General features: G+C 31.4%; 1 protein-coding gene across 2 annotated transcripts; it reads right to left on the reverse strand.

Annotated features, from left to right (window-relative positions):
* Positions 1–301: 301 nt before the first annotated feature.
* On the reverse strand, positions 302–10,139 carry LOC145305993 (segmentation protein Runt-like). Of its 2 annotated transcripts, XM_080147911.1 has the most exons (9): positions 10,006–10,139; positions 9,470–9,532; positions 3,647–3,753; positions 3,223–3,341; positions 2,802–2,898; positions 2,305–2,430; positions 1,850–1,956; positions 1,523–1,610; positions 302–753 (listed from the first exon to the last, which is right to left on the reverse strand). In XM_080147911.1, exons 2-9 carry the CDS (start codon positions 9,528–9,530, stop codon positions 616–618), a joined length of 843 nt encoding a protein of 280 aa, XP_080004037.1. In that variant the 5' UTR covers positions 9,531–9,532; positions 10,006–10,139; the 3' UTR covers positions 302–615. The 2 variants fall into 2 exon arrangements, with proteins under 2 accessions (XP_080004037.1, XP_080004038.1); XM_080147912.1 differs by lacking the exon at positions 10,006–10,139 and having other exon boundaries at positions 9,470–9,564.
* Positions 10,140–11,614: the final 1,475 nt, after the last annotated feature.

The following is an 11,614-nucleotide window of genomic DNA, read 5'->3' on the forward strand; positions in this document are numbered from 1 at the left end:
AAAAGTAAGGTGTCAAATTAAAGATCTTACTATTTTTGTTTATACTGGCTATTTTCTTCTTTTATTTTGTTGCGTTTTAGTACCTTAAAACCGACTTAATTATTTTTTTAAAAAACTTAAATTACTTAAAAAATAAGAGGTCTACAAAAAAACCGATTGCATATCTGAATTCTATGAAAAATTTTACATCTACTACTTACTGAAAGGACCGGCTAGCTATCTTAAATAAAGAGCAAAAAAGTTGATACAACTTCTTTCTCAATTTTAGAAAGAGAGTTCAACGAAAAACAAACATCAAACGTAAATTTTTTTTATATTTTTTCTTTTAAAATCTAAAATAAGAAATTGAATTATTAAATTCGACTCTCTCCTCCTCAAATGCCCCTAGAGGCCTCTAGGGGCGTAGCCGCTAGTTATTATAGATAGTATTTTTTTTTTCTTTCAAAAACATTTAACTAAACTTGTAAAAAAATTACATATACAACAATTTTGATCTTTTTTGTTGCTTTGCTACCGATTATATTATTATTTACTTACTTTTATAACTTTACATTTCAATTTTGTTATTATCAATACATTTAACATAGGTATATACATTTTAAGAAAAAACAGATTTTAATATGGCCGCCAAACATGCTTCTCTTTGTCTTTAGTGGCGGGAAGTTTAAGCTTTGTTGGATGCACTTGTTTGAAGGCTGACTTCTCGGTATCTTTTTCATCATCAATGTCGTCATCTATCTCTTCTTTTATGTCCTAGTCAGATATAAAATTTTAGATTTAACGAGATCAGTTTTCATAAAAACTTATGTATTTTTAAAAAACAAAAAATATTACAGTACTTTTTTCCTAAATTCATAGAACCGCACTTGCAAATTATTTTCTATGAAAAATGAACAAGATACGAACACAGTAAAAGTGTCTGACTGATTATGACGTAACAAAAAAAATTAGCCAATGAGAGGCCACTATAAATTTTACCATTGGTCAATAATGGCCTCTAATTGGCTAATTTTTTTTTGTTACGTCATAATCAGTCAGACACTATTACTGTGTTCCAAGATACGCAAAATTTTATTAGAAACGGATAAACAATACATCCTAAAATTTTCTTTAGTTTTAGACAGAAATACACACTTATCCTATTACTTTGGAAAATAAACATTCAATTCATGCAATGAACAACTTTGAAATTATCATATATACTCTAATGCTTTTAGACGAAAAATTTGAAAATTCTTTGATAAAAATCGGATAGGATATGCCAAAAGTGTGACACAACAACAACACACAGACAAACTTTTTGGAGATATTGGGTTAATAGGTCCTTAGACAAATAAAAATGACGAGAAATCAATAACTATTTTTGAATTGGCGAAAAAGGTTATAATAATCCTATTGTTTAGCGGCTATAACTGTTAGACTTTTAATGGAAGATCATGTCAGTTAACCACAGCCTAAGGATTTAACAGGCTTTCTCTTTTCTAAAACGTTAATCTTTTTTTCAATTTTTCTAAATAGGTACCTTGATGTCTTTAAGCTCCTTGATATCTTTAACATCTTTGAGATCCACAGAACTTGTTCTTGACAAAGTAGGAGACAGTGGAGACCCTCTGAAATAATTTGAGTTTGAATTTGATAGTAACTTTATAACTATCGACTGCGCCCGTAGCATCAAGGGCTCTATTCTAAGAAGTAGGTAGAGCAGATAATAGCCTAAAACCATTCTAATACTTCAATAAAACAGTCTAAACCGTCCCGGGACCTTATGTAAGTTTTCCAAACAAAGAATCAGTTCAGTAGTTTTTTTTTAATTTTAGGCCTCAGAGAACATAAAAAAAGATCTGTTTACCTGTTTATGGGAGGAATCGTCCATGGCAGAAGGGGGCGAGGCGGTGGGACTCCCAAAGGCCCTGGCAATTTTAGAGGCAGAGGGAGTGGTGGAAGTTCTGGACGATTCTAAAAGATCAAAATTAAAAGTTTTCAATACTTACGGATTTTTACAGTGAATAACAAATCAACAATTATTTTATCAGACAAGCTTGATTTGATTTTTTAGACATATAAGCCATTAGAACTTAACAAGGGCATATTTTTAAAATATAAAATACGTCTCCTTATTGTATTAACCTTTATAATTCAAACCTGTAAAAAGTCTCTATAGAGGTATAGAGGATCTAGAAATGGCTGAGGAAATAACCCAAAGGAACCGAACATTCCAGGAAAGAACCGGTTTTTAGTCCTTGGCTCACGTGGTCCATCCACTGTTACCTGTCATAGAAATAGAAAATTGTAAATGCACTAAACCTGTAAAATGTTTCTGTAAAAGTAAAGCGGGTCCAGAAATGGCTGTGGAAAAAGGCCAAAGGACCCAAACATTCCAGGGAAGAACTGATTTTTTGATCTGGGCTCACGTGGTCCATCCACTGTTACCTACCATTAAAACATTTATGGTTCCAGATAAGTGTTGTCACTAAATATATGAAAATTTCACATGCAATTTTTCTTTACGTCATTTTTATAAGGGAATTGTGCATTATAACGATAATAGACGCTAATCCTTCTCTTGAAAAGTTTTATCTAGTTTATTTTCTATAATACAATTACTAAGTAAAATAATGTCTGTCTGTCAGTTTGATTCTTAAGATCTCGGTAATCTCTGAAGTGAATTAGCATTGATTTTGAGGGAATGTATCAACTGGTCATACCATGGTTTTAAGTTAGTTACTCGGTAACCTTCTTAAGTTTTCTTTAACGATTCCCCTTGGGGCTAAGGGTGAAGCCACCTGCAATTCAAAATATACCTTTATTGCTTTGTTGTAAGTTGCACACTGTAGAGGGCGTGTATTGATTGTTATGGTGATTGTAAATGATTTTCCTCTACCTGATCGTCCTATGAATCTGAAATAAAAATATTTAATAAAACCTGATAGTATTTAAACTAGTATAGGAGTTACCATTATATCTAAAAGATGAGTCATCTCAAGAAGATTGTTAGGGGCTTTGAATTTAGTTTGAAAATAAAATAGATACATATTTTTTTAAGGTGGACCCTCCCCCCCCGGGTTGGAGTCAACTTTTGGTAATTTTTTTGGTTGACTGTATAAATGAAGTAAAATTTCTATCTATTATCTCTTTCTTAATATAAGATTTTAACAAAAACTATAAGACATATAACTGGTGCTAATCCTCTTGAATGAGAAAACAATGTTCAATGAAACAAACCTTAGATCTGAAAATTTAGCCATCTGATTTTTCATGACAGCAGTATGATTTCTGACCTCTCCACTGTAATTATCATCATTGCCACACTTGACTGTTACTAAGGTTCCATCTGGTACTTCCTAATACAAAACAAATAATGTTATGTGTTATGTTGGACCGTGGTAGGTGGAATTCTCTTCTACACAAAAAAATAATTAAGGTATAACTTTTAATGACAAATAAGAAACAATTCTTTTTAGTCACATTGTTTAGTGTCTTATAGTGACTTTATGTGTTGTTGAGTTTCTTCGTCCCTAGCATCTAGTGCTCTATTCGAATAGAGAAAAGGGGTAGAAAAGGGTCAATTAGTCAAGTGGGATGTTAACTGACAGACAAAGTAATAGTCTTTTGGCGTAATTTGACAAAGGACACAAAAAATGATTACCTGAAAAGTAAAAACCTTGAAAGCCACTGGAAGAGACTTGTTGCTACGCCAGTGATTGGGTAGGGGTGTGCACAGGATTGCTGGACTACCAGTTTGGATCAGGTCACCCTGTAAGAGTTAGCAAATCATTAACTTTCAAAAATAATTAAACACTGAGAAGATATAGTTTCAAAGTTTGAGATTTTTTGGTTATGATAACATTGTTTTAAAAACAAATAGACAACAACTTGTTTTACAGCAGCTGCACACCTAACCCCATGTAAATATAAAACAAATGCAAGATAAATTTCTTAACTTAGGCAAATCTGGAGATGCGATCCCCAATTTTCAAATTCTTTGAACATACATATAAGACTTTTACAGAAAATGCTTCGCATCCAGACTATCTATCTATGTTTGATATAAAGTTAACACTATATAGGAGTAGAATCTAAATATTTGATTGACGTGCCTCTGTAATTATCAAGTAACATTCAGGCACGAGACACAATTACTTTAGCTAGGCCCAAGGCATTATTTGTATCCTTTTATGCATTCATAGGCCTACCTTTACCAATATAACACCATATATGGGTAACGCTAGCCTATTCATGGTAATTTGTATGTGATTCGTTAATATTATATGTTTATTAAAGACATTATGTTTATTGTTAAAGTAATCATGTAACCAATCAGTACAAGTATGTATGCCTACAACCATGTCTGATTTACGTCACAAGTTAACATACAGACACTTTATTGAACAGACAAACACTAAGATCCTTATTATAAGCTGATGTTATAGCATGTATCTCTTAAAATAAGTTAGTTATTTATTGACTCTCCTACCATCAAGTTCTCTTCTGGCTTTAAAAGGTAATGACTTAGTTGTTTGGCATGCATTGTAGTTTAAATTTAGGACCCTTAGTACTTAGCATGAATTGAGCTTAGGCCTTATGTTAGAATTCTAACACTTAGCACAATTCACTGCTTGGGACTTAGGGCACTTTTCTGTCCTACACTACTTATGATTTTAACACTTATCCTGTAAATATTTTCATACTTAACTTATTCACTTGTAATATAAATACACTTTATAAAAACATTTTCCTTCCTTAATACTTAATATACTTATATAATTCCGATCGAATATCAAAACCAACCATTTATTCTTAGATTAAAGCAATATAATACTTCGCGTGGGTCTTTTGTTGAGCCTCCACCAGCTCAACCAAATTCGTATTATACTTGTGGGAATAGAGGGATAAGCATTCTAAATAGACGAACCGACGATGAGAATGTCTATGTGTATTGCAGTAAAAGTAGGTTTTTTTGTAGTACTCATAGAAGAGCGGTCTCCATACCATATTATTGGACAAACGCCCCATTCGCACTACCAAATCTTTGAACTATTATTTGTTTTTCAGAATACTAATCTATGAATTCTTAGTAGAATTTGTAGTGAATGTAAACTATTTCAAGGAAATTCTCTCAATTATCCAATTAATCCATTGTTTTTTCAAAAAAGCAAAAAAAAGGTTAATGCAGATTCTAGAGAATTTATATACAATACTGCATGATGATTGGTATTTGTCTAGGTCTGGCTTTATTTTTTTTCTAGGTTTATAGCACAAAGGGAAAAAGTTTAATAAAACCATAGATAAATAATGGTGTTTGGTATTAATTTCAAGAAAGGATCATATGATAAATTTTCGGATTGTCTATATCAATCTGTTTCCCCCTGATAGTTCATTAAAATTTGCATCTAATTAATTAAAATGGTCCAAATCTAATATAGTTAATGTTTTGTAATTATGTTAATTTTTGTTTTATTAGAGGCGTGGTGATTAAAACTTTGATATTAAAATCTATAGGAATAGAAAACTCGGTGCTTTCCCTAAAAGTTCATTGCGATCACAGAATCTCTCCCCTTTATTTGAAAGTAAAACACTAACACACGAAAAACTATCCCCCTACCTTATTTTCAATATATTTCAAAGTTAGAGAGTGGGGTTTACTTTTTTGAGGAAAGTCACGAAAACTCATTGTAACAAAAACGTTATTGATAAATAATTAATCTAAAACAAGTGTGATCAATAATTATAGACTTTACTATACTATGCATCATTTGTGTATAAAACTTGAAATTCCCCATCTTAACATTTTCCCTCTAAATTGGCGAGGAATAAAAAAGGAATTTATTCCCTTTTTTTTATTCTGTTAGAAACTATCAGATCAGTCACAGTTTTAAATAAAATTTTTGTTACGGGCCAAATTTGTAAGAGGTATTCTTAAAATTCAACCCAAATATATATAACTTAAAAACATGTATGCCTCTTTACTTCTTACTTTTTAAAAATGAAACTTTTCTATGATTGTATTCTGTCCGTCAGTTTCCCACACCCTCCCAGAGTAGATTTAAGATAAATTGGAAATAAAGAGGAAATTAGGTTAGTTTTTCATTAGATTGTTTATTACTTTATGTCAGGTTGGGTTAGATTATATTGGGTAATGGTTAGCCTCGCAGATATAGGCCCCGCAGAGTTATGGCCCCTGCAGTGGTTAGGCATAGGAAAAAACTACCCCTCCTCTTATTTTGATTTAAATTTTATAATTTAAGAGAAGAGAGGATCAGTGCCCAAGTAATTTAAGAAAAGCACTAAATTAGTTTCTACGTAGGAATACTTATCTCGACCAAACCACAAAAGACAACATATTCATATAGCAGATGCTAAGTTGTATTGGGATATTACACAAGAAATTTTATACATCTACCTTAAACAACAGCCCAGAAAACCATGGTTTTTCTTAAGCGTTTTTATTAGACACTACGAGTTTCGATACAACAGAATAGAGGTTTGTATAAGGGAAACAAATATGAAAAACTTTATTTAAAACCATCTCTATCCCAAAAAATATTCCAAATGTTCCCTTTTCTCAATCTTTCTTTCTTGGTAATTAAAATTGGAAAAGCTTTTCCTCTACTTCTACTTCTCGTATCTTGGTTCCACACCAAAAAAATACAACTAAAGCTATAATGAACAATTTACATGAAAATTGTGATTGCTAGGGGTCTCTACTGAAAACTTGGCATTATCATAGACATTAAAAATTGTACCATTTTTCAACATTAATAGTTACAGACAAAGGTCGTGTGATTAAATTTAAACCTTTATTTTAACAAGATATTAAGAAGTCCATCTAATACAGCAGCTTGATAAATCAAGTTAATAGAAGAGCTATATTATAAAGAAAAGAATGTAAAATATAAATATAGGGCGCATTGTTGTTGTTTTCACGTATTGAATGGCTAAATTACTTTGTACAATATTAATCTTGTTAACGGAAGAAATAGAAAGAATGTAATATGGGGAAGGAAGGGAATAATGAATAAATATGGAAAGGTCCAAACAACAATATACAATACAATAGACAAAATAGTTTTAGAATCATTTATTTCTGACAGGAAAAAATAGAACTATTATAATTTTTGATAGTTTTAAAAAGTTTAATGCTTTAAAATTTTCAAAGTCAGTCTATAACCAATAAAGTTTTTAAACTTTGTGTAGAAATTCAATTTAAAAAATATCTGACCATTAGTATAGAGAATATGATTTCGACTTTAATTGTTTTCGTGTTAGAATGATGATGAATAAGACAATAATTTAGATATTCGCTCCTATATACCTCTAATATAGAAAAGAGAATAGAGAGAAAAAATAGAGGGATCAGAATGAAAGGGAAATATAGGGAAAAGGAAGGTACAAAGGGGGTGAGAGGTTAATCCCTTATCCTCTCCGATATATATGAGGAAAACTATATAATATATTTTTACTCAGAGATAAAGGATTGAAAAACAAATTTTTTTAGATTCAAAGCATCTTTAGAAGTGTCCGCTTCAACTTGATGACTTACTGTTTAGATTTATAGTTCCATATTCTGCTAAGTGATGCAGATTATAGTGCCTAATAAATTATGACTTCATGCAAAACAAATGTAGCAGTTTATTGTACCTAGTAAAAATAACGTCATACAATACAAATGACCAATGATAGGCCAGTATACATTGTAATTGACTAATTTTTATCTTATGCCGTCATTTTTATTTAACACTAACATCTGCTTCAATACAAATGACCAATAATAGGTCAGTAACATTTTACCATTGGTCAAGTAACTTTTATTATATATATAAACACAACTTATTTTTTTCTAATTTTATTTATAAACTACAATTGTTTCACTACTGAATAGATCATCAGTTTCAATTAAGATGTATAAATTTAAAGTTATAAATATATGTCTTTGCATTTTGAATCCTTTTAAGAGACTAACTAATAAGTAAGAAATATGTGTTAAAAAATGTTACCACTGTACGTTGCTCCCTACTTTTTGTAAATGTATTTATTGGAAGTAAAACAAGTAAGATAAATCTTTTTTATTGCATTATTTCCTATTCCATTATATGCCTGATAATACTACATAATGCTAAACTATGTATAATTTTGAGATTATTAGGATTGTTAAATACATTTTTATAATAAACATATCAATCTATATACAATATATTCCCCTATTTAGCTTTAAACTTTATAAAAACAAGGACAACTAAGTCTCTAAGTATTAAAGCTGGATCAATGTACGACTATAGAAATGTATCACTAGCTAAAGAAAATTTCATCAAAATGTAATGAGTAAATATAATTTGAAGAACGATCCTATTTTAATACTTCTATACTTGGTCGTACCATTGCGCCTAAGAAGATTTTCACAGTTGGTACATAAGTTAGACATCTTATTATTGTCAAGATTATTATCAAGAGTATCAATCTTATATTTCTAATCATTCTAGTCTGTAGATGTGAAATCATGGAGTCTTATTTCATTTATTTATAAAGCTTTTTTCGAGTTTTAAAATATTTCGCCCTTAATATTAAAATTTAATATCAAGTAGCTTTATTTTGATATTTGCTTCTAAAATTCTTGTGATCATGTTTATTTTTACTACTTTTGACTACAAACAATTAAGTTTAATTAATAAATTACTTCTACTAAAATAAAGAAAAACTATCTGTTCTACATACTTTGTAAATTGAATTGCTATAGTAAAATTATAAGCATACGATGTTAAATGTTTAACTATTTGCATATGTTATTCTCATATTACTATTTTGTAATACCCAGTTCCAGTGGAGTGTTGAAGGGGGACAAGTTCGAAATATGTATCTAACTTTGTTTGCATAATAGATTTTGTTTTTTACAATCCATTGTGCACATTAAACCTCACACACGAAACTGTCGAAAGATAAAATAACACCCCTCTTTATGTATAATGTATATCACTGAAAATCACACCCCTCAAGATTTGGGTTTAAGAGTGGTGTTGAAATTTTCAGGTTCGCTTCGCGCACCCCACTGGGTAAACCCTAGAAGTTAGGAAACTGATTTTGAAATGATAATTTAAACAGCCCATGCGGTAATGTTTCTATTGATCTATTGGCGAACTATTTCTGTGTTTTCCAGCAAAGTGCCAAATTAATCTGCCCCCCCCCCGCATTTGAAATAAGCTAAAGAAAGAGGGTGGGGGGAGTTTTACGATTTTATGTTTATTACTTTAGGTCAGGTTAGGTAAGTTTATATTGGGTACTGGGTAGGTCCGCAAGGTTAGAGCCTCCCGAAGGGGTTATGCATTAGAAAATTATCTCTTCTTTAAATTTATCATAAATTTGTTAAGGCTTTCGGGAGGGGGGCGGTGGGTTCAGTGCTCGACAGGCACTTTGTGAGAAAGCAAATTATTTCTTTTGTATATGAAATTTATCAGTTTTAGTTGAAAGTAAATGAATTCCTGTTCTCCCATAAGTTCTTGAACCACCTTGTCAGACATCAGAAGCTCGTTCTCTCCCATTTCTATACGTCATAGACTAATTGATGGCATATTTATAACATTTGCCCCTATAAATCAAACATTATATAAAAAGCCAAATAACTAAAAGACATACTAACTGTAACGCAAGGTAATACAAATGTAGAGTATCAATGAATTTAGTATTTCATCATCATACTTACATTTTTAGACTAAATTATCGAGATGCTTCGATTGAAACTTTCTGTCTTATCGTCGTGCGAATTAATAATAAATAATAATAATAAAATATCATTAAAGAGGTAAAAAACAGTATGCTAAAAAATGGACTGCCTCTTTTGTAATGATTATAGAGTTGCTTACTAAATTTTACATGAGTGTTACAGGAATCATCCAACAAAGTTTGAAATCGATATGACATTCTAACATGACTAAATTAAAGATAAGAGCTATCCGAAACGGAATGACAGTAAATGTAGAAAAGCTTTGCTTCTAAAAGGCCTTCAAAGAGTCTTTCCTGTATTATGAATAAAAGTTTTCTGGTCGTGCACCAACCATCAAAATTATTTTCAGCCTTTTATACACAATTTCACGGATATTCACTTTAAACTTTTTTAAAAAGTCCACTTAACTCAATAGTATTACTTTTTATAAAGATTTTTATCTTTATACTGCCCAGGACAATGGCAAAAATATTTTACAGCTTGTCACTCTTCTGTGCAATGGCCAAAGACTAGATTTGAACTGGCGGGTCTCAGCGGCAAATATAGATGCGGGGGAAATTGGAGTAACGAAGGAAAAGTGGAATAAGAAGAAGGGTGGATTGTAGAAAAATTGGGGTAATAAATTAAGGAGGGGAATATTACCTTAAAAGGGGAATGCTCAGGGGTAATTTAGAATGAGAAGGATAGAAAAATTAGAGAAAAAGGGAAGCAATGTTTGGATTGAGTAGGCGCGACTTATACATAAATTGGGTAATGTTGTTATGAGCTAAAAGGGATGGGGAATCTTTTCAAAGCAAGAGGATCCCTAGCTAATTAACTTATCTTATAATTATTTCTAGAGTTAAAAAATGACATATCTAAGGATAATGTAATATATTTCAACAAAAAAAGATTTAACCCTACTATATAGTAAAGCATTTCTTTGAAATAACTTATTTATTACTTTTGAGATTAAATTAGGGCACCCTCTCAATATTGTTACATCTTATTTTGAGTTGCCTAGCTGCTTGGCATGGCTAACTATGTATTTCCTCTTCTCTATCTCTCTCTCTCTCTCTCTCTCTCTCTCTCTCTGTCTTACTCTTTGTTCCATTCATCTTACTTGCCTTCTCCTTTAATCTCTCTGACCCTCTCATCTCTCTGAGAAAACAGCTGTCACCTGATTTTATGTGTCCCACATCTAGGAAATGTCTCAAAAAATACTCTTCACCTAATTTAAAGATAAATTTGAGAAAAAAAAACTATTTTTTTATTCGATGTTAATATCAAGGGCATGCAATCCGAATTGGGCATGTGGGGCAATCGCAACCTCTTCCCCTAAAATACTTTTAAAGCCCCCATAAATGTTAAAAAATGCTTCTTTTTTTCCTTCCCCCTCTTGGCGAACAAATTTTCCCTTCCATAAAAAAAGCCAATTTGTCCTAAAAATTCCACAAGATCAAGAATGTATAAAAGCAGGGAAAACATTACAAAACTTTTTTTAGCAAATAAAAATATTTCTGTGTTGACCTAACTAATGAAAAAAACCTTCATTGGTTATCCTTTGCAGTGAAGCTTCTTATAGGTCCTGGTATGGTGTTAGGGTATTTTATTTTTATAGTCTGGGTATATTTTTCCGATTTTTACCCTTCCATGTTCCTTTAAATATAATGCCCTAATATCTATTATACAAAGTAGAACGATGTCTGTCTGTCCGTCTGTCCCTTAAGATCTCGGTAACCACTGAACCGGTCGTATTCTACTCTTCAGGGTATATACCTATTTGTCCTGTGGTGGTTTTAAGCTATTTTCTTAGGGGGTGGGACACCCCCAACCCCCCTAAAAATGAAAAAATCCCCCCCAAATTTTTTTTTCTTTCTATTATTTAAAATTAGTGGTGGAGTGGGGGCTTCTCACCAGGTA

The sequence above is a fragment of the Acartia tonsa genome, chromosome 14 (genome assembly GCF_053477335.1).
Source record: "Acartia tonsa isolate MP-2025a chromosome 14, ASM5347733v1, whole genome shotgun sequence".
NCBI lineage: Eukaryota > Metazoa > Arthropoda > Copepoda > Calanoida > Acartiidae > Acartia > Acartia tonsa.

What these genes read in the sequence shown, in the direction of transcription:
- LOC145305993 (XM_080147911.1), bottom strand. Translation starts at nt 9,530, where the DNA reads ATGGGAGAGAACGAGCTTCTGATGTCTGACAAGGTGGTTCAAGAACTT. An exon ending in AGAACTTATGGGAGAACAGG is followed by an intron (nt 3,754 to 9,469) that starts AATTCATTTACT and finishes AACTCTTACAGG; the next exon opens with GTGACCTGATCCAAACTGGT. An exon ending in ACGATTCCTCCCATAAACAG is followed by an intron (nt 1,611 to 1,849) that starts GTAAACAGATCT and finishes AAATTATTTCAG; the next exon opens with AGGGTCTCCACTGTCTCCTA.